The sequence below is a fragment of the Archocentrus centrarchus genome, chromosome 14, assembly GCF_007364275.1.
Source record: "Archocentrus centrarchus isolate MPI-CPG fArcCen1 chromosome 14, fArcCen1, whole genome shotgun sequence".
Classification (NCBI taxonomy): Eukaryota; Metazoa; Chordata; class Actinopteri; order Cichliformes; family Cichlidae; genus Archocentrus; species Archocentrus centrarchus.
The window spans coordinates 27,668,606-27,692,839 of record NC_044359.1 but is presented as its reverse complement, the minus strand read 5'-3'; the positions used below and the strand labels follow the sequence as shown (position 1 = coordinate 27,692,839).

Sequence of the window (24,234 nt, the reverse complement as noted above, 5' to 3'; positions counted from 1 at the left end):
TAGAACAAGTGTGACTGCTCCGTAACGTACAGCCGCAAGGTCATTTCTGTTTGTACATCTCATCAATATCCGTTAACTTGTACCAATGTTTTGTTTATTTAAAGGAGAAAAAGATCATGTTTTCACATCTGACCATCAAAAAGAAGTGTCCAAAGAATGCTGCAGAGAAGCAGATCAGTTTAACACTCGTTTATCTATGATGTTAGGCTGAGTAAGAGGTCCTCATCTACACGAGGATCTCCCAAATATTTTGCGGATTTGATGTTAAACTTATTTTTCCCTCTCTGCAAGGATAATTGGCAAAGATTTACGAGAACTGCTGTTATTTGCCCTTTTCCTTCTTCTGCTGAATTCCACTACCACCCACAGGGATTTCTGGTTTCACGGATGTCCTGTATGTTTATGCTTCTTTGTGTGTGTGTGTGTGTGTGTGTGTGTGTGTGTGTGTGTGTGTGTGTGTGTGTGTGTGTGTGTGTGTGTGTGTGTGTGTGTGTGTGTGTGCGTGTGCTTGCAATGTGTGTGAGAGACATACTGTATTGGGCTTGAGCAACAGTTACAGTGGTGAGTAAACTGCACCACATCATGTGACCCCCTGCCTGAGTCCTGTGGTGGGCTGAGAAAAAATGTTATTGTCACAGGATGTGTTGAGCTTTGGACGTCTGAAAGGTCAGCCTGCTTCAGTCCCTGTCCACATGGAGGGCACTAATTACAGACCTAATGTCTGAGAGACACTGACTGACATGCCACACAGTATGTCCCTCCAGGATGGAAAAGGGACCAGTGCCAGAACAGCAACCACGTTCAGGTGTCTCGCTGTCAGGCTCGTGCTGTGCTCTGATAAAGGTTAGTGAGGTTTAGTGTTATCAGTACATCCACATTCACTTTGCGGTCACTCTCCTTTCTGCTGTGGCCTAAGGTCAGAGAGGTAATCCCTCAACACTAATTGGCTCTTTAGTATAGCATCAGCGAGTTGTAATTTGTTCTCGGCCTCTTCAAGCTGCATAATTAATGGTCACTTTGAAGAGGCGGCTTTCACTGGCAGTTTTTGCTTTCCATTGCCTCTCTGGTTCAGAGTGGCGGAGTCAGGAAACAAGCTCTTATATCATGCTCATCTGCCACTGCAGAGCCAGAAAAGATGCTGTGCGAGACGGAGACAAAGCTGGTGGGAGGGTCGGCCCCATGCAAGTTGTTATTACAGTCCTATTGTTGGCAGACGTTTTGGTCAGACAACAGCCTAATTAAAGGGAAACAGAAAACAGGAGCTATTGTAAGCATGCTGAGAGATTATTTGATGTTTTATAGCGCCTGAGAGCACAATAAGTCTGGGATTGTAGCTGGCCTTTGCAAGAGATGAGTGCAGGTCTGCTACAACAGCTTAATCTCATTTTACAAATTGTTTCATATGTTTGGGTTCTTCATGCTTTTCTGCTTTATTTCATAGAGATGGCTCAAAAACAGAGAGTGATCATAAATCAGATGTGCATTAATGTACATGATGGTGTATTGTTGTCCACACATGTTTGCCATATGGATAGTGTCTCTGAACAGACTGTGATGGTAAATACACTTCGGGGGAGGAGGGGGGACACTCCAAATTACATGCATGTAAACATGCAAGAACTGAGTACAATAGCCGTCCTATCACCATGGAGAAGCACTTTTGAACGCCTTAGGGAGAATGTAATGTGAGAAGGGGTGTATTTATCCACCAGTTGCTTCCATACCCGTGTAACGTAGAGTATCCTTAGAGTAGCTGAAAGGCTGGCCTGCATTAAAACTCTCAGGGGAGGGTGAGGTGTGAGCCCAGCCAGAATCTGTCACACCTAAAATGTCAGATTCTGGGAAGCACAGATCAATCAGAGAAGACCTTAAGCTTGCTCTGATTGACTCTGCCCTGTGGGAGAGACCAAAGAGGCCTCTCACAGGAAATTAGTATTCGCAAGGGATCCTGTCCACATCAGTGCTGGACTGGACACAGACTTGAAACACAAGACTGCTTTTATACAACTTCTGTTGCACTGGTTTTCAAGGCAGTTTGTTAGACTCAAAGGTGCAGGTTGTTGTTCAGGAACTACTCAGTCTGAAACTGGCTGTTTTGTGCTTACTGTGTGTGTGTGACTCAAAGTCTTTATATCGCTAAAGTTATTATTCCAGTTGAACAGCAAACTGGCCACAAGATTCACACATCAATCCAGACAATTTACATGTCTGATTCCATCAAAAATGTTGAACCATAAAACCTTTCACCTAATATGGAAAAACCTATCTGGTATTGAAAAGTAAGATGTCTACTTGTAGTCTTTTTTTCGGCCTCATTCAGTAAGTGAAAAGCCTTTCTTGAACATTTGTATATTTATCAGACTCTTTGATGTCTTAATTTAGGACAACTCCGGACACTTTTGAAACTTTTTTTTTTCCTCAATTAACCATAGAAGCCAAACAAAAATAAATGTGCTGTTTGTTCAAGATGGAAACAATGACCAAAGGGTTGTGAACATTAGGCTCAGCTTGACCTGACAGAGCACAGCTTATCCGGCCTCGTCTGGGAAACTCACACACACGCAGAAAACCATTGAAAGACAGGAATGGACCCCCCAGGAGAGTGTGGAATGAAGGTCCGACATCGAGGAGAGGAACAGGATAGGAGTAGACATTATTCTATAAATGTAGGATTAACTGTATCTGTGGGTGAGATCATGATTGTAAAATAGTAGATTACAGGTGATTATACAGGATTTGTCTGAAGCATTTTAATACATGTGATGTCTAATGTGAGTAGAACGAAAGCCTTCAGGCTGTCTGGGTTCAAGTGCATTAAAAAAAACATGGAGTAGTTTTTGGCATCTGGTGTTAAGTGCTTGTGCTAAGTGGTTGTTAGATTCACTTGGCTTGCTGTCAGTGTAGAGCTAAACATTCTTAGCAGGACAATGAAAGGAAATGATGAGATGTCAAATTAAAGGATCACTGTGACGTATTGATAAATGTTTTTTGTTTTGTTTTTTTAAATCAGGTGAGAAAACAGAGTAGAAGAGGGGTCAGAAGTGTCCACAGATTCAGGGGCAGGGGTCCACATGGAGTGACAAACATTTAAATCATTACACTGTCATTCAAGTAATAAAATGAGAAATATTATAGATTAAGTGATCCCACCAAGCACCAGGATCCTTGAATGTTTTCTTTTCTGGGCTAAATCTGGACAGCCTGTGATGAAAAGAAGTAGCTTTTCATCTAAATTTGGTTGAAAAATGACAAATGGCCCCCACAAATCAATTTTTTTTTTTCTTTTCCGAAAGAGCAATTTTCTGTTGATCACAGGACTAAAAGACTCCTGAATGGAGCCATTAAGGCTAAAATCTATTTAAATTTGTTTCAAACATGAAAATTTAACTGGTGACTTGATCATAACTAATCATTTTTATCAGAGGCAACTACAATTTAGCCATTCCAAGTAGGCAGACTGGTATTACTGAATACAAAAAAAACAAACAAAAAAAACATATGTATACATTTATATCAGCTATATCTGCATGTAAATTACGCTTCTCATGGAGTTGTGTCTCACTGTGTCTTGCACGCTGGGTTTATTTGCACAGGCTTCTGCCAGTCAGAGGTATTGCTCCCTCATGCTATAGAGCAGCACAGTGGTGCAATGGTTGGCAAGAAGGGTTTGGGTTTAAATCTGTCATTTGAAGAGTTTGTTGAGGAGGAATGGAGGAGATGTTTCTCTTTTTAAAACAAAATCTCAACATTGTGTTTTTAACGCCTTTTTCAAGCTTTTCCTGGTGAACAGCTGTGGCTAAATCAGATGTCAGTCTAAACTGCATAGTAACTGGCACCTTAAACTACATTACAAAATATCTATTTGCAGGCATCTCATAATAGGCAGATCTATTATAAATCATGGATTCAGTTTGACCTTCTGTTCCGCTCCCTGCTCTTTATCCCCATATAGAAACGCCTAATGAAATCAGCAGGCTGAGTCTGTGGAGAGCTGTAGAGAACTTTCCTGTTACTGCTTACTTTATCTCCATGGTCCCACCTGCCTGGGATTTCCGCCCATCAGAACTCACAACTATGATTCATTGCAAGCTTCATTAACCCTGTAAAGTCTGAACCATGAAATTGCCAGAAAATTAAATTTTTTTTGAAAATGGAGTGTTTATTGAACTATATATATATATATATATATATATATATATATATATATATATATATATATATATATAAAAATAAAATATAGTTTTAATTTGTATCAATTTATTGCTTAAAAATTAGGGGGGGGGGGGGTTGGGGGGGGGTGAAACTGATGATGTTGAAGTCTCAAAAACTCACAAAAACTGTGATCAGCTTTAAAAGGTTGAGATGTTCTGCTTCTCTCTCTCTCCTTTCTTCGTTCATTTCTTGTGTGTGTTCTCACTTTTTGCTTTTATCTCATTCATGTTTATTTTGATAGGTTGGGTGCATTCTTGCTGACCTGTTCATTCATTTGAGATGAAACATCAGGAAGAGACTCTCTAGCTTGATATTTCCTACTTGGCTTTGTACCAAACTGTGTGTTTGATATGTACTCTAAGTATCTGTGTCATAGCATAGGTATACTCTATCACTCCCTCCAGGCCTGCTTGCTGCATGTTGGGTTGTGCTCTTTTCACTTTCTTACTCTGTGACTAAGGGCTCAAAATTGCAATAATGCCGTGTCTGAAATCTGAGTGTGAACTGCTGTGACAGCGTGACACCAGGGCCATAACATCCACATGTGGCAGCAGAGCGCACACCCTTCCTTCTCTCTCTGCGGTGTTAATCACCGTCTGTGTGCTGTTCATCCGGCCAGCTCGCGTCGTGGTTGGTTTACAGCAGGAAGCTTGTGTCACCCAGGCTGGACGTGACATGTCCTTGACCTTTAATGTCCACTGCAACTAAATTTACTCAAAGCTCTTGAAGTATTATTAGATTGTTTGTTTGATTTGTTTCTGGACATGAAGAAAAAATCCTCATTGATCTTTTTTTATAACTGTTTGTTTTGCAAAAATAAAATAAAATTCAGAATTTCAGTTTTAAAACTTTACATATTTTATTGTTAAATATACAAACACACTGCTTGTGCACTAGTTGTGCCATTTAAAGAATTTGCTGCAATAGCTGCACATGCTCTCAGTTTTATGACATTGGCAAGATTTTTTTGTTTTTGTTTCAATGCTGTTTGTGCTCCATTAAAAGTCTGGAGGCCATTCAAGTGTTCATAAGAACAAATGTTGGTGTGTCATGGCTCTGTCACCATGTTTTAGCTATTAATGCTCTTACTATCTGCATCCACTAAATCAGTATGTGTGCAGCCTTTTTTGTCTCTCTGTACAGGCCCCTGGTTCTCTCTCATACTCTTTCTCTGAGTCCTAAAAAGCGACGGTTCTGCCTTTTGTGCAGAGCGAGACGCTTCCTGTCGCTTGATGCTGTGTTTGCTTTTCTGATCCGGCTCCCAGAGAGCTGTTGTTGTCTGCTGCTGGTTTAGCATTCACGCCTGTCCCCCTCTTTCCACCCTGAACGAACTCCAGCACCCACCCTGAACTCAGACATACCTACAGCACCAGCTCTGAGCTGGGTTAAAATGGGTTCTCCTTAGAGTCTTCCTACACTCAGACACACACTCTCACACATGCACAATCTGCCCTCTGCAGTCCTTTCTTATCAGCTTATTTGTCAGTGTCCATCTTCGTCCTGGAGTCTGTGTGTGTGTGTGTGTTGTATGTTTGCACATACAGTAGGACACACACACACACACACACACACACACAGTGATTAGTGGTGCTGCTGAGCCAGCTACAAGAGGGAATGTGGAGCTGTGAGAGGAATGTGGTTTGACACAAGTGCACAGATCTGCCCTTCACATGCAACAGGCACGCAGTGACAGATGAAGAAAGAGCCGGTGCATCCTCACTGTCACTGTCAGTTCACGAACATGTCGCTGTTAATTAATAATACTTGCTGAGGATTATCAAGGAGGTTATAAAAGTATATAATGAAAGGAAAGTCCTTGAAAAATGTTTGCATCATGCGATGATTGCTTTCCTTGAATGTGAACAAAGCCTGAGGTCAGGACTTCCTGTTTGGATTGATTGAGATGGAGCTGCTCCTTCAGAACTCATTGTGACCACAAATGTTTTGCAGCTTTGCTTGATGACTCAAGATGGGAGACAAAAAACACACTTTTATTCTCCACTGATATTGTAACAAATCTTCACAGTGCATAAGTGTGATAAGTCGTTAATATCATTAACTTCTTACCGACATCATTTTCCACAACCAAGAGTCAGCGCTTATGCTGGCAGCTCTCTGAGGCTGTGCTGTGAGCTGAGTGCTAATGGACAGGGCTGTAGAAGGGCATCAACCCAGCAGCACGACCAATCAGGAATGGGGAGGGAGCACTGGCAGAAGCCTACAATAACCGCATGTGCATGTTTCTGACCTTACTGTCAGAAAGAGACTACATGAGTGTGGCATGAGGGCCCGACGTCTTTTAGTGGGACTTGTTCTCACAGTCCAGCACCGTGCAGCTCAAATGGCATTTGCAAGAGAACACCAGAACTAGCCAGTCTGCCTCTGATCATGTGATGTGACACATGTGAAAGAGTCTGGTGACACTGCCTGCAGCAGCAGCATGACCAGTTTGAGAGTGGGTTAGTGATAGTCTAGGGAGGCATATTTCTGGAGGGTTTCACAGACTTCTGTGTGCTAGCCAACACTACCCTGACTGCTATGTGCCCAGGTGAAATCCTCAGACACATTGTCAGAACTTATGCTGGTACATTGTAATGTCTGGTTCATATGACCAAAACATGCAGGCACTTCCTGGATGAACATGGCATTGATGCCACTGACTGGCCCTCACATTCTCCAGACATGAGTCCAACTGGAACATCACTGGTGCATCTGATACCACCAAATAGCTCCTCAGGCTATCCAGGAGCTCACTGATGCTCTGATCCAAAGGAGATTTGGCTGTTTTCTCTGTTACAGCGTTAGTGTTTTACCTTACAGTCTGCCAGTGCCCATCCATTTGTGTTGGACACACATGGATGGGCATTGACACCAAGCCTCAAAAGCCTAAGACTAAGCCTCACATCTGACTGCCAAATTTTTACCTAAACTTTAACTCCAGATTTAACCCTGAAAACTGAGTCTCAATTGTGAAACTGGACATTAAAGGGATGTGAACAAAGAGCGCAGATGATGTTCTAACTTACATGGACTAAAACACGCACAAAGATAGTTTCACTATTTCTTTTCGCTCATCTTTTTAATATAATTTAAAATATTTATTATTTGGTTTTCTGAGAGAAGTGATTTAAATCACTGCCTCATGTAATTTGAAGGAGCTGTTCCAAGAAAGCTGCAACCACAATCTCCCTGCTCTGCATAGCCACATGTTACACACACACACACACACATTCAGTGACCGTAACCATATAGCTGTCCTCTTTTCAAAACAGGAACTTTATCATTGCCTGTATGTGATTGTTTAAGGGGGCATCTGTAAACTGTAGCTCTAAAAACATGGATCACGCTCTCCTGCACTTGTTTAACTATAGAAACATTTTCATAGCAGTAAAACAGCATCATCACCACATTACAAATGTGTAAATGTCAACATCACAACCCAGCATAGCACAGCTCCTCCCTCTCTCTTATAGTCGATTTAGCCTCGCACCCTGAAACTGCGGCTGGTTTTAGGTTAACTGGCATCCATAACCACAAAGCAGACAAGTGAGCACTTATCACCAATTCTTAGAAACTCAGAAGATATTGATGTCTGCAGTGACTTAGAGTTGTGATTTTAAATTTCTGTCCTCAGGACCCAGAGTTGTTGTTTTTCTATCCTATCAGGTAGTTAATTACATTCACCTGGTGTCACATGTATGGATCAGTCGCTGATTCGATTTGTAGAATGAAAATCAGCAGCGCTCAGGCCCTTGGGGCAAGGATTGAAGACCGCTGGCTTAAAGCAACAGTAAACAAATACATGTCACATCTTTAGCATCTCCCTGGAGCTAATGCCTTGTTTACAGATGCACTGATGTACCCAAAGATCTTTGATGCAGTTCTTACCCCAAACACATTGTGTCTATTCCCTTCAGTGGCTCAAACTGCATTCGTATGGCACATTCTGTGCAGGTAATGCAGGTCAAAGTTCTTACATGTAACTAACAGTCTTATCCAATGCAAGAATGTAAAACCGCCTCTATAATCATTGTTGTCGCTTCTGATTTCTGAAGTTTACAGTGCACATCAGGCCACACTTCTATAATAGCATGAAAATATGTTTTGTATTGCAATACCATAGATATGATCCATCCAAATACATTATCCCATGTGTAAATATTGCATGTGTGTGTGTGTGTGTGTGTGTGTGTGTGTGGGGGGGGGGTCTGGAGCCTATCCCAGCTCTTATTGGGTGAAAGGTCGGGGTACACCACAGACAGGTAGTCAGTCCATCACAGGGCTGCTTAACTGTCCCATACTTTCAAATCCACTGTCCACTATTTTAGTTTATGGCCAGGTGCAGAGGAACTACTGACAGTCCCATTCTCCTTAGCTGTGCTTTGTGCTGTTACAGTACACCACAACATGTGAACTTTAGAGCTCTTAAACATTAGTATGTTAGCGCTGTCATTGGAACCTGCTGTTAATCTTGTGGGATGTGCAAGTTTCACATGTTAAAACAAAATGTATGCATATCTGATTTTAGGACTCTATTTCCACCTTAACGGAACAAATCTGGGTCAAAGTCCAGAAATTTCCCAGATTTAATATGTGAACAGATACAAATATGGGAGGAATGTGGAGGCTGAAGAAGCCTTACACACGTACCAATGACTCAGGAGAGCCTCCTTTGCTGTGAGCTGCGTTATGAAAGAGATGAAACAGGAAGACTGTAAATAACTTATCTGTTATACAGAGAGTCTGCAGCCTCCAAACAATGGCCCAGAGGAAGTGTGTCCTCCGAGCACCTCTCCTGTTATCATAGTCTGGATATGCTGTATACTCCGTGCATGAGGTGACGATGCTCTGCGAATCACATAACCAAAACTAAACAAACTGGACGTGCTGCTATGCATGTCCTTCAGTCAGAGGGGATCAGAGATAGCATTGTTATTTTAAAGGGTTTCAAGGAAGAAGAAGAAGAAGAAGAACACCCATGACTGGAAAACCGACCAGTCTTTCATGGATTCTGAAAGACCCGGAACAGCAGATAATTTAATAATTTCAACTGTTTTTCCTGTGATTTTACAATTTAATTGATTTCTTTCTCACACCCTGTTCATGTTGTCAAGAGGCTATTAGGGCATCCACCCAAATTAATAATGATTGACATTATTTAATATGAATTTCTGTCAATTTAATTCCTTTTCTTTTTTTTCCTTGTGCCAACAGAATATTGATGTGACCAACTTCAGCAGCAGTTGGAGTGATGGCCTGGCTTTCTGTGCCCTGCTGCACACATATCTGCCTGCCCACATCCCTTACCAGGAACTCATCAGTCAAGATAAGGTAGAAAAATACAGGAACACTGAGCACACATGTAAAAACACACACACGCAGAAATGAAGTATTTAACATACAGCTCAGTGGTTCACCAGAAGGTAATCAGGGCCACATAAGCATTGGAAATCATTGTATTTATAAAACAGATGCAGGTGCACAATATCAATGCCATTTATAGTACTGTGCAAAAGTCTTGAGCTGCTCCTCATTTCTTTATATTTTGCTTTAAGGGACCAGACTTACTGGTAATTTTATAAAGTAGTTCTCCAGGATTTCTGAAGGTCTTTAAAAGTTTTTTCTTTGGACATGGGCTACTTTTTCACTCATTTGCAGTCCAGTCCAGTACCTGATTTTTTTTTTTCTTCCATTGGTAAGCCACCTAACACTGAATAGTGAATCATTAAAGCATAATAAAGGCGCCTAACGTAATGGATGAATCAGTATTGTGTCTACACATAGCAGACAGCTTAGCAAAGAGCACATTTTAAATTAGATCTTTGTTACCAGCAGCCTGTCACAAAAACACATCATTTGTTCCCGTTTCTTTAGTTGAATCAACGAAAAATGCCAAAGATGATAAAGTTGGACAGGTATAGAATAATATTTTTGCACCAACAAGGTGATTCCCAAAAAGTATTAACTGAAAACTTGGCGTAGCTCACCATGGTGTGCAGTGTGTCCTTAAAAGTCAAGGGCAAAAGAAGAAGAGGCCAATAAAATGATCTACAGCAGATGAACAGTACCTGAAAGTCATGTCCTTAAGAAATATTAACAGTCCAGCAAAGACTTGAAAGGATGCCTCTGAGCCTTCAGCCGATCCATCTACTGTTCATTGAAGCCTCATCAGAAATGGTCTCAGTGGAAGGGCGGCTGTTAAGAAGCCAAGGAAAACAGGGAGAGAAGAGTGAGGTATTCCAAATTACACAAGAACTGGACTGAAAATCAGTGGCATCTGGTCTGATGGAGTAATGAATCCAAATTTGAACTTTTTGATTCAAATCATCATCTGTATGTACAGAGGACTTCAGGAGAGGTACAACAGTGAGTGTCTGCAGCCATCTGTAACCGAAGGTGGAGACTGTCGTGGTTTGGGGCTGCATTTCAGTGTTGGGCATCTTGTCAAAATTGATGGAATTATGAATGCATAAAAGTGCAGTCAGATTTTGATCCACCATGTAATACCATCAATTTCTCAGAATGTCAATGATCCCAAACACACTGCCGATGCAGTAAAAGCATACCTGGATAGAAAAACACACAATAGATTCACTCTCAGTCAGGGATTGGCCTCCTCAGAGCCGAGACCTCAACATTATTGAAGCAGTGTGGGATCATCTGGACAGCAGAGCTGGGAAGTAACAAAGTACAAGTACTTCATTACTGTACTTAAGTAGATTTTTCAGGTATCTGTACTTTACTTGAGTATTTATTTTTCTGACAACTTTTTAATTTTACTCCCTACATTTTTACAGAATATCTGTACTTTCAACTCCTTATATTTTCAAAACAGACTCGTTACTTTAGGTTTAACGTCTGAGGGAAGTTTTTATTTCCGGTCGCTGCGCCTTCAAACATCAAACCAATCTGAGACTAAATGAAGGAACCATACCACACACTTTGATTTGTTTTTAAGTCATTACATGGCCTTGCCCCACCTTATCTTTCCGAGTTGCTGCACTTGCATACTCCTTCCCGGTCACTCAGATCAGCTGAACAACTGTACCTTGATGTGGCGAGGACACAGCGGAGGCTCAGAGGAGACAGAGCCTTTGCTGTAGCAGCTCCTAAACTCTGGAATTCACTGCCATTGGGCATTAAACAGGCCTCGTCATTGGCCAATTTTAAATCTGCTCTTAAGACCTATCTTTTTCATTTGGCCTTTGACTAGTATGAGCTGCTGTTTTATTTTGTTTTTATTTTACTTACTTATTTTTTAGGATAAACTGTGTATTTTATTGTTTTTATTTATAAATTTTATTCTATTTATGTATACATTTATTTATTTAGTTATTTCTTAATTACCTTTTTAAATTTTATCTTCTCTTGTCCTGATATGTTTTATGTACAGCACTTTGGTCAGTGGTTACTGTTTTTAAAGTGCTTTATAAATAAACTTGGCTTGGCTTGGCACACAAATGCAAGTTCTACTGGAGTAGCCGCCATCACCGGGGCTTATTGCATACGTGAAATGATGAAAGAGGCAAAACTGTATAATTTATGCATCATTTATAGTGCTGTACTCAGGGGTTACAGCACTATAAATGCTGTAACCCCTGAGTACAGCACAGGGGTTACAGCACATGTCCATAAGTTGTGGTCAGCTGATAGCCTTCTATGCGTTCTACTGGCAGCACATATAGAGCATGCTAATTAAGCTGTTTTATCTTCGAAACAGCTGCTGCATACCTGGGAGCTGCTTTGCAACCCACCTCCATCCCAGCTCCTGCAGTCATGTTGTATCTGCCTATCAGTGTCACATCTCTTGTCACCGATGCCTGCACTCTTCTTTGATGGGTCCTCCTGCTGCTCTCCCACCTTTGGCTTTCCATGGACACTGTGTTGCCAGAAGTATTCACTCGCCCATCCAAATCATTGAATTCAGGTGTTCCAGTCATTTCCATGGCCACAGGTGTATAAACCAAGCACCTAGGCATGCAGACTGCTTCTACAAACATCTGTGAAAGAATGGCTCGCTCTCAGGAGCTCAGTGAATTCCTGCTTGGTACTGTGATAGGATGTGCAAGTTCAGTCATGAAATTTCTTCCCTACTAAATGTTTCGCAGTCAACTGCTAGTAGTATTATAACAGTAAAAGTGACTGGGAACGACTGCAACTCAGCCATGAAGTGGTAAGCCACGTAAAAAGACAGAGCAAGGTCAGTGGATGCCGAGGTGCATTGTTTATGGGAACAGTTTGGGGATGGCTCCTTCCTGTTCCAACATGACTGCACACCAGTGCACAAAGCAGGTCCATAAAGACATGGATGAGTGAGTTTGGTGTGGAAGAACTTGACTGGCCTGCACAGAGTCCGGACCTCAACCTGATAGAACACCTTTGGGATGAATTAGAGCAGAGACTGTGAGCCAGGCCTTCTCATCCAACATCAGTGTCTGACCTCACAAATGTCCTTCTGGAAGAATTGTGGAAAGCCTTCCCAGAAGAGTTGAAGCTGTTATAGCTGCAAAAGGTGGGCCGACATCATATTAAACCCTATGGATTAAGAATGGGATGTTACTCAATATGGTTCATATGTGGGTGAAGGCAGACGAGTGAGTACTTTTGGCAGTATAATGTACATTAAATGGAAGTGGAGGGAGGTCCCATAACAGAGTGTATCGCCTGATATAACTCACTGGAGAAAAAAAAACATTCTTTTGGCTGTTGTGGTTCTGACTAAAGTGCATTCTGTGACATCATTACCATTTCAAAACAATTATAAAATGCAGTATTTAGTTTACTCTTTCGCCATTTCAAAAAGCATACTGGTGCGCTCAGCTGTCCAAAGTTTAGACAAACCTGTCACTGCCAAATATGTGACCATGTCTAATTTAATTTGTATATAGCAGTTTGAAATATACTGATCCCGACTTTTTTATATAGTTATTACTCATTTTACTATTTTAGGAGCTATTCCTTTACCTTTGTGCATTAATATTTTTATACAATTATTTAATATTGTCTTATATGGTATTGCAGTGTTTAATACATTCAGGCTCTATTTTTCTCATGCTTAAAATGCATTCTGTCTGTCAGTCATCACTGGGTCATAATTCACACAAGCTTGTGCAACCATATTTGAGCAGATTTCTGGTTTGATGTGCGTTTGTACCGGTGCACAGGAGTAAACTCACATGTAGGGTAAAGTGCAGACTCTTAAGTGCTTAAAAAAACATTTCTCCTGCGTAACATTAAGTTGACTGACACACTGTACGTGAATGTGTCTTCTCTGAATTTGCGTCTGAATTCAGAGAAGCCGCTTGTTTCTTTTTAGTGTGATGAATTCATTTCCATCCCACTTCTTTTCATCTCTTCAACTTTGCTCTACTTTCTTTCTCCAGATGTCTCTGACTAAAGCTGTAGAGCAAAGTGCACGTTCAGCCTCTGGCTGTCCTCTGCCGCCTCAGCCTCCAGAAGTGCACATAAAGCTAGAGCAGCTTGTTTGAGACGAATGTCAACCATCAAAATTGTCATTTTGTGAAGTGTACGTGTGAAAGATGCATGTTCAGCAGGAGGAAAATAACAACCCTATAATACTCTTAAGCCATTTTGCAGGAGACATTTTTCCATCGTTAACCTGCACATTACCGACCTCCTGTACATATATATATATATAGCCTTTATAGCTCTGCCATATTGTTCATTTTGCAGTGAGGGACAAGCTGAACATGAGTCATGAATGTAGCATTCCTGTAATCATACTCTAAGTGATTTGGAGCACACGGCAGCAGCTGTAGCTCATTGCTGACAGCTCTGCAATGCAGACATGCAGGTGGTATATGCAGCAGCGCTGCAAACAATATGGCTCCTCTCTGGGGACTGTGGGTCCTTCACACTACCACTACAAGATTAAAACAATAGACAAACACCTCCGACAAGGCCTGACACATCCTACGTGACAAATTAGTGATGTTGGCATGTGTACACAGGGTTATGTCAGTGTGAAAGTGTAACATTAAGCTGATGACGCAGACATTGCACAGCCCATGTCTCTGAATAATTCAATTGAGTTGCATTGCCTTTAATAACTCTTGCTGAGTGACTTTCCCTGAGGCCCAAACACCCACCTTCCTCCCAGTGTAATCTGTCCTCCCAGTATTCCCATTATGATCCTCCTTCACCCCTTTATCATACGCAATTTTTAAGAAAAATGACATTATAGGTGAACCTATATTTTAAGCGAAGGTCTGCAGCTGCAGAAATAATTATTAAGAATTCATAATTTATCAATTCATCTTCCCACATGTCTCCAGGCTAGTTAATATGAAGGTTATAGTGGTTGTGAGAGTTTCTGTTCGTGAGTCAGAGAGCTGTGCTCTCACTTTGAAAGAAAGAAAACATCATCCTCAGCATAGCATGCAATCTGTTGGTGAGTTTGACTTTGGCAGGGGGTTACTTTGTACTTTACACTTGTGTTTTATCACATCCTTTCTGTGGACATGTAATTATACAAACACGAGCAGTTTTGTGTTACAGGCTTTGAGGGAATCTGAGTTGGATTTCCAGACAGATCTTGACCAGCATATCTTTGAACTCCTCAGATAAACATAAGGATGAATACAGAGCTGACACAAGCAAGCAGAGGCTTAAACAGGTTTTAGATGGTCTCTTGGGGGGTTTGTATGGTTTATTATGGTATTTGTGAGCTTATTGTTCCTGCTTCATCCTCCATGTGTGGTACTGCAGAATGACTGACACGTTCACATTTTCTCAGTTTCAATATGATTGTTTGTTCTTTTTCCTTCAGGTCCGGAATCTAACTCTAGCTTTCCAGGCAGCTGAGAGCATTGGCATCAAGCCCTCCCTGGTGAGTTAAACCACACCACACCAGACCAGACCAGACCTCACACAAACACAAACACACTTAGAAAACACAGAGCCTTTGATTAGACAAACTGGAAAGGGTCCACTTTGATTTGCTAAACTTTTAAGATATGAAGCTTCAGAACAGAGATCCAACACACACACACACACACACACACACACACACACACACACACACACACACACACACACACACACACACACACACACACACATATACTCTGGAGTTTAACTCTGTCATATTGGTTAGCGGGTATTTTATTTTTTTTATTGCTGGTTGGCCTCAAGTGTTTTCCTGCTGTTTTCCTTGGAAATCTACTTACATAGTTCAGATACAATCTGACTTTGATTAAGTTATGCAGTTTGTAAAAATGTTATCGGCTCTTTTGCTCCACCGAAGTATTTAGACTTTATGAAAAAGTTGTCTTTCTGTGTTTGCCGTGGTGTAAACAAACACTTTTATTTATTTTAAGGGGCATGGGACCCTCAGCTTTTGGTGACAGATGTAGAGTAAACTGTCCAAAAACAAATAGGTCAACATTTTGACATATTTGTACATGTATATTACATTTTAAGCTGAAGCCAGGATACTTAGCTTAGCTTATTCAGGAAGTACAGTTAACATCTAGTAGCTGAGTTATCCTTTTTTTTTTTTATTCTTCAGTCTTTACTTTTTATTTTCAATTTTTTTTGCACTTACATGTTAAGTGCCTGAACTATGTATTGATATCAAATATTCCAAAACATAACAAAAAGTAGTACCCACGGTACACACACTACTTTATGCCAACAATGTTTATTTTCTGCACAGTTCAGTCACAACTTTAAAAGCACTTATACTCTGTTGGTCCTCCAAAACAGCTTTGAAAATACTTTGAAACATGGATGCTGGACCTCTGGTGGGGACCCTTTTCAGACTTGTTCTGCTGTATACTCAGTCATTACACCTTCTGGGTGGGTCTACTGTTGCCACTGGGGTGTGTGTTTGGTCTACAGCGATGTTTAGAGGGGTGGTACGTGTTACATGAAGGTCAGGACCCAAGGTTTCCCTGCAGAACATTGCACTGTGGCAAGATGATCGATGTTACTGTACCTGTCAGTGGTTCTGTTGTTGTGGTTGATTGGTGCGGATGAACACTTAACAGTTTCCTGCGCTCTGCTGTGTCATTTACAGTATATAGGAAGTAATGTGTGTGTAACAGTAAATAAGAGTATGGCACTAAAATACTGAACTATTCTTTAAAGAATATTTTCAGGCTTGGTTTTTCTAAAAATTGGAAATTAATAGCAAGACAAGAAACAATCAAAGTTAAAATGTGGGGGAAAAAGTTTCCTTTTGTAATTTTTTTTATGGCAATGTAAAATGACTCACAAAGTCAGCTTAGTTAGAAGGGACTCTGAGCTGCCAACATGGGGAAAATCATCACATTTTGACTAAGATGGTTTGACTAAGTTTTGGTTGCTGTGGGGAAGTGTGCCTTACACACAGAGTGGGTTTGCCTTTTCATTTTAATTCTTATTGTTTAAAAGAGTTTTGTTTTCAGTAGTAGTAAGAGTGGGTTGGTTTGGCACTGTCACCTCACAGCAACAACATCATTTGTTTTCCAAATGCACCGGGCAGCTTAGACCCCCCCCATGTGTGGATCTTCCCTGAGCTCATGTGCCTGTCCCGTCCAACCATGTAGCCCAAAGACATGCACGTTAGGTGAATCGATGACTGTAAATTGGCGCTGAGATGAATGGTTCTCTGTCTTTGTGTTGTTTTTTATTTATTTTAATACAGGCAGTTGTGTCAGGGTGAGTTGTAGGATGATTAGAAATAGGCATTATAATTAGGGTTGCCATGGACGGAAAATACGGAAATTACTGAATTGTCCCTTATTTGGCAGTTAGGAATGATTCCGGGACGGGTGGCAACCCTATTAAACAAGGCAAACAAAAACACTGTTCGCTTTTTTAATACCAACACAACAATCTGTGAAGTCACTTGACTCAGTGGTGTAGATGTGATTCTGTAATTTTTCCTTTACCACCCATACTTTTATTTTTGACACAATACCTGCAGACGCTCCCATCAGGCGCAGCTACTCTGTTTAGTTTTAGCTAGCAGACATTAGCATACTAACAAGCTCAGTTAAAGTGGTCTTTGTCAGGCAGCATTGTTTGTGGTGTGTGTGTGTGTGTGTGTGTGTGTGTGTGCGCGCGCGCGCCATCTACTTAGCTAAATGCATAAATTCTTAGGGATTATTAGCTGACAGCTCAGTGGCCCTGAGGTGCTGACTCACTGAGGTGAAAAGAGCCACAGAATCAATTGTCCTGTGAACTCTTGTAGATTGTTCTTTGTGGACAGACTGTAAACAGCTGACCTGTGCTGCTGCTGCTGGTGGAGGTTTACTGCCCTTTGCGGATTCATCCAACTTGATTTTATGATTCATTTATGGTCAGAAATTAAAAGAGCTGCCGTGGCCACGTTTTAACTCCTAACAAATATAAAGGTGGAATTTGGGAAGACCTACTAAAGAGCATTTCCAACTTAAAGTAGTTCAAGTAGCCAAGTAGTCCATTACCACAACCCCAATTCTGAAAAATGTTGAGACACTGTATGAATGTAAATAAAAACAGAATGCAGTGATTTCCATGTTTTATTTACAGTAAAATACAGAAAACACATCAAATTTTTAAGCTGAGACATTTGACTGTTTCATGGAGGATATTAGCTCATCTTAAATTTGATGACAGCAACAAAATATTGGAAAAGTAAGAGGTACTAAAAAGAAACTGTTGGAAAAAAAATTTTCAACTAATTTGGTCAGTTGGCAACAGATCAGCAGTATGACTGGGTATGAAGAGAGTATCATAGGGCACCAGGGGTGAGCTGGCAACCATATGCTGCAAGGCTAAAATGCAGCAGCCTGGGTTCGAGTCTGATCTGAGGCCCTCTGCTGTGTGTCTTCGTCCACTCTCTCTCTCCCCATGTTCCTGTCCACTCTCCAAAAAGACCCCATCCATCAATCCATTCACTTATCCTGTTCAGGTTCGCGGGGGGCTGGAGCCTATCTCAGCTGACATAGGGCGAGAGGCAGGGTGCACCCTGTACAGGTCGCCAGCCTGTCGCAGGGCCAACACAGAAAGACAGACAACCGCGACCACAAACACATGCCGCGTTGCGTTGTGGTGCGGGCAGCGCGGGTTCGCGTTCTGGCCCATTGCCAATTTGCCCGCGTGTCTTCCCCTGTCTCTTTCCCCCATTTCCTGTCTCTCTCCACTGTCGATAAAAGCTGCTGTGGCCAAAAATGCACAAAAAAAAAAGACAGACAACAATTCACACTCAGACCTTTGAGCAATTTAGAGTTTCCAATTAACCTAACCCCAGTAAGTGGACTGTGGGAGGAAACCGGAGTACCTGGAGAAAACCTACACAGACACGGGGAGAACATGCAAACTCCACACAGGGAGAGAGGGAGTGGCCTTGGCCAAGGTGGAATCGAACCCAGGCCTTCCAGATGGTATTCTAACTGTGAGGCAGCAGTGCTAACCACCTCACCACCGTGCTGTCCTCCAAAAAAAGGTTTTATTTGATGCTTTTGAACAATTTCAGAATAATGTTTCTCAGTGTAAAATTGTGAAGACTTTGAATATTTCATCATCTACTGTACAGTGTATAATATGATCCAAGGATTCTGAAAATCTGGAGAAATCTCTGTCTGCAAGGGACTGAAAATCAGTCCTGGATGCCTGTGATCTTTGGCCGGCAGGCAGCAACGCATTAAAAACTGGCATGATTCTGTCATGGAAATTATTGCATGGGCTCAGAAACACTTCCAGAAACAGGTGAACACAGCTCACTGTGCCATCCACAAATGCAGGTTAAAGCTCTATCATGTTGAAAAGAACACTATCCAGAAACACTGCTGTCTTCTTTGGGCCAGAGCTCTTTCAAAATGGACTGAGGCAAAGTGGAAAACTGTTCTGTGGTCAGAGGAATCAAAATTTGAAATTCTTTTTGGAAAACATGGATGCAGCACCCTCTGGACTAAAGGGGAGAGACACACATCCAGTTTGTTACCAGCGCTCAGTTTAAAAAGCTGCATCTCTGACGGCAGCAGTGCCAGGCTGCAGCACATGAAACATGACATCTCTTGGTGTTAATATGTATGAAACTGAGATTTACTCATTAAGCTGACGGTGCTCTTGGCTAAATCTGTCTGTTTTTCCCCAATAAAGTGAGTAAAAGGGGAGACTGCCTGAGTTGTCTCTTCTTTCCTGTGCATATTTCTGTTTACACAGCAGTCCTATTTCATTGTTTTTAGCTTAGTTTAGCTAACTACAACTATCAACCCTGTCTGCTGCCATTTCTGTAAGGCTGACAAATGCTCAACAGTAAGTAAGGCACATACAATATTTAAAGTGGTCACCTAATCCTAATATTTGCTAGCTAATCATAAACAGAACAGAGTTGAGACTGGTGGGAATGCCATTATTTCTGTGGCCATTTTGTTAAATATGAAAGTACTAGTGCTAAATGAATAATGAAGGCGTCACCTTCAAGGTACTACAGGTCATGGGGGGGGGATTCTAAACAAAGATGTTACTCAAGAGATTTTAATTATGTACACAGCCTTTATTAATGTCATTCCTAATGCCTGTGTTTACCTAATATTTCATATCACAGTGGCTGCTGTGAAGTATATCTGCACAGCCCAAAGTTGTAATGTGTTTCAGTTTGGACTCACCGATCACGTCGCCTAATGAAAATGACAGTGCTGCAGATTTACAACAGTATAGTACATTAACTTAACTGTCTTTCATTAGATGGAAATGCCTGAATTATGTATCGACATCAAATATTCCAAAATGGCACACACGGTACTTTTCTAACAATCCCACAGACGCTGCCTTAAAACCACCTAAATGTTGTGTAGGTCCTCACCACCGTGCCACCAAAACAGCTTTGATACTTTGAAACATGGACGCTGGCCCTCTTCAGGGTGCATGCTTGGGCTACACAACTGTTTATATGGGTGGTACGTGTCAAAGGAACATCCACATAAAGGTCAGGACCCACAGTTTCCCTGGGTTCCCCTCTTGTACTGCGGCAAGAGGGCCTGTGGTTTTAATGTTGTGGCTGATTGGCACAGATAAACACTTTTAGTTTAGAAACAAAGTGATGATGTCTTATGTCTGATCTTTATCAAAATGGAAGAAAAAAGGTCAAAATTTGACTAAGATGTTCCGACTGAAGTTTGGTTTCTGCAGAGGATGTGAGTGACGTCTTCCCCCCCCCCCTCTGCGTAACCTTACCCACATTAAAGCACACAGAAAGACAAAACAAAAGGACAGCTTGAGAAATCATTCTTATGAAATTACCAAACCCATCAATCTTTGGAGAAAGATTTTGGCGGGCTACATTTTGGCAATGTCGCTGCCACATATAAAGACTCACTCACTGTACAGGTCGCAGGCACAAGTTATTCCCAAAAACGCACACGCCATCACTAACAGAGACAGATCCTGTGCTTTCAGGCTTATAACTGTTTTTCTATATACGGTACACTAAACACAAATATCACTAGCAGTAAGTGTGCTGACATAAAAAGTTTAATGCTAACCAGGTCAAGCTCATTCCTTCCAGGACAAATTCCTAAAAGAGTGGATTTACTGGGATAATCAGCTGCAGTCCTGTCAGCCTGTGGAAATAAGGTTTACCAGACCCACTGGTGCTGTGATGTAAACACATAAACAGGGTATTTAAGAAATGTGAGATTAAACTAATGTGAGCTCCCTGTTCTATATCGGCACGCCAACTCTATTACTCTCCTTGTACCTCCGATGAGAGCTTCCTGATTAGAGGAACATGGAAAAAGAAAACATCAATTTAAAAAAATCCTCTCTAACGTGATACAAAGCCACTGGGTCCAAATCTGGGAGCTGGACCTCAATAATGAGGTAAATTAGACTTAAATGTTACACTGAGACCAAAGTTCACATTTTTTTGTCTGACCACGTCCATTGCATGCTTGTGGGTACAAATTTGGATACAGAAAAGTTATTCCCATGTCCTCAGTTGAAAACTCTATAAACAAATAAAGAGTTGCATTCTAACTGCTAGTCTCTGCTGACTTAGCTTCTGTTTGCAATGTTAATTAAAGCTTTAAATCCAGCCCAGGAGGCAGTTTATCATCCTGCCTTTAGGAGGCTGAGACATCATTGAGGTGACTGCACCGAAGCTTCTGTGGAAATCTGAGCTAATGGGAGCAGCTCGATGTGGAGTCACGTGAAAACCTTGTTCAGTGTTTGAGTCATCGGTGTCTCCACTCGGCTGACCGGGGAGCCGTTACATTGTAGATTATGTTAGTTTATATTGATATGTATCAATCAATCATCACATTTCACGTGGTGAAAATGATCACATTTTTCCACCATGTCCACCTCCAGATTTCATTAACAATATTGGGAAATCACATACAGCAGCTCAATAATGAAGTCAAATCCCCTCAAACTTGAGGTCAGTGAGTCATCAGAGAAGACAAACGATGATGTTTTTGTTGTCTGTCTGATGTGCAGATGTTGCATACTCACTCTGCCTGGAGGGTGGGGGTGGGGGTGGGGGGGTGCTTTAATACATATATTAATGACATGTGACCGATGCCTTAATGAAGATTTCACAGTAATAATAATTGTCACCAGTTATGGCTACACGTTAATGTTCACATGTGGATAAATACAAACTGTGGTTGGCCTGTTTGCAGTGCTTGAAAATGAAACCTAACCTCTGAACTGCTGTTCATTCACCTCTGTATTTGTCCCAAACAGGACATTGAGGAGTTGATGAACACCGACAGGCCGGACTGGCAGAGCGTCATGCAGTACGTCTCCCAGATCTACAAGTACTTTGAGACCTGACCAGTAAGGAAGAGGAGCTGGAGACTGATGAAGATTGGAGGCACCGCAGCATTTTTCTGTGTCGTCTTGTCAGCCCTGCATTCTCCTCTGAGACTGGCCTGATGATGCCATGTTACCACTGCTCCTGCTCGACACTGGAGACGCGACCAAGGAATTCTCTGTTATTTAAAGCTGCCGACTCTACAGTGACTGCTCGCACTCAAATTGACTGAGACTGGAGTCAGTTTTTAGTGTCAGCCAAGCGTTTGATCCACAGACACACTGATGACGCTCAAAGACACCAGTGAAACTATGTAGCAGTCCACAACACAGTTTATAGAGACAGTTTTTTCTTTCTTCTGTACAAAATTCAATTCATTCTCATTGTTTGTTCATTTTTCGGATGCCGCCTGTGTTTCACTCTTAGGCACGAGCTGTTTCTCTTTTTCTTTTTAGCAATATTGGTAACTTTAGCAATGCCTTTGACGTTTGACCAAACGGCCCTATCAGACATCCCGGGAGCATGAGGGCTTGACGCTAACTCAAAGAACAAGCAGGTAAAGGTTTTATTTATTTTTTCCTTTTGTCCTCAACGCCTCTCTGTGCTGTCAGCGTTCTTATGAAAGTTACCTGCTAATTATCCGTGTCGTTTGTGAGTCAAATGCGCCGTTGAAACCGACTGACCTTTTAAAAACGTGCCAAATTTTCACAGCCAAATCTTGGCTCACACAAGACCATCTATGCATGATTTAAGTGTGACCTTTCCGCTGGAGTGCACAGCGTGACGTCTCCTTCCGTTGACATCATGCGGTTATGAGCGGACCAGTTTAAACCCAGCTTTTGGTAAACTTGCCGAAATGTCGCTCGCTTCTTAGTCTGTGTAAGGAGTTGGAGTTTGCTTTGAGTTTGCAGAGCAGAAAGTATTTTCCACTGATAAGTTGAGTTTTTCCTGAATGGACAAACCCCTTCTGAAATGATTTAACACTTAAAGAGTTGCTGAATAGTTTTCTAAAAGTATGTTTTATGAACAAAGATTGATCTGTTTGCTTTATGTGCAGCATTAAGGACTGACTGAATCAAACCATCATGCTGTGCCCTCCTTTGCTGTCTTGGTGTTTTCATCAAAATCCTCTAAACAACTGTGGTACTGCAGCTACTTTGCAAAATGTCTGTGTCTGTATTTCGCATGCTGAAGTACAAAAGGAGGGAAAAAAGCTTTTCTTGAAGGAGCCGAGCCCCTTCCTCTATGGTATGACATAGGCAAGCCTTCATTTGCAAATGCCTGTATGTTTAACAAAATTATTTATTTAGCTAACATGCATACTGCAGAGAACATGTGTGGACAGATACAGTATGCTATTTTCTATTCTTACATGATGGATGGATATTGCTTAATAAAGGAATTTCAAGGTTTATTTTGAATCATTGTCGAGTTCAAGTTCTTTTTTTTGTCAGTGAAGCTGTTTTAGTGAACCAGCCTTTACCCTGCATTTTAAATGTGTTGCTCTAAAGGAGGTTTTAACTGCTTCTCCACTGCACACATCTGTGCCAGAGCTGTAAAACATCAGGGTAAGTTGGAACACTGTGGGAAGGCCTTCCCTGTTTTGTGCAGCACACTTTTTTTACATTAACATATTTCTGTGGGAGCCGTTTCCCCTGAAGTAGGAGGCTGTTTAAATTGTCTGAATGGAGTAACTTGTCGCTGTGACCCAACTACACTACAACAGCACCGACTGCGCATCCTTCCTCCAAGTATTATATTAACAACTAGAAGCACTCAGAGTGCGCAAACCTCCGCCAAGGCCATAGGGTCACTGACGCTGTAATACGTGTATCTACATACTGTGAAATAATCTTTCATCTCTCCCAGACAACAATAACCCCCTATCCCACAATAGTGACAAATCCTTAAAAAAAATTCCTGTATCCAGATCGTGATCCGGATCACCGCCAAAATGTAATCACTTCTTCCTCTTGTCATTTCCAACCACTCCAGAAAATTTCATTGAAATCTGTTCATAACTTTTGGAGTAATTCTGCTGACAAACAAACAAACCAGCATGACTAAAAACATAACCTCCTTGGCGGAGGTAATAATAAAGTGCTGAAAAAAATTGAAAGGAAAACTTTGAAAACATCAGATTTCAATGGGGAAAAAAATCATGCTGGATATCTACACTAATATTCACTGGGTAAGCTAGAGTGTGTCCGGAATGAAAGGATCCCACATCTTTTGATGGAAATGAACAGGATCAGCCTGCAGAGGGCTGAAAT

General features: G+C 41.4%; 1 protein-coding gene across 2 annotated transcripts in view; it reads left to right on the top strand.

Annotated features, from left to right (window-relative positions):
- The window catches only part of specc1 (sperm antigen with calponin homology and coiled-coil domains 1), a 76,028-nt gene extending 52,689 nt beyond the window's left edge, over nt 1-23,339 (top strand). For both annotated transcript variants that reach the window (XM_030745607.1, XM_030745608.1), the window contains exons 13-15: nt 9,427-9,543; nt 15,002-15,061; nt 21,892-23,339. In XM_030745607.1, coding sequence (XP_030601467.1) covers nt 9,427-9,543; nt 15,002-15,061; nt 21,892-21,981 — 267 coding nt within the window. In that variant the 3' untranslated portion in view covers nt 21,982-23,339. The remainder of the gene's footprint in view (nt 1-9,426; nt 9,544-15,001; nt 15,062-21,891) is intronic.
- The last annotated feature ends 895 nt before the right edge of the window (nt 23,340-24,234 follow it).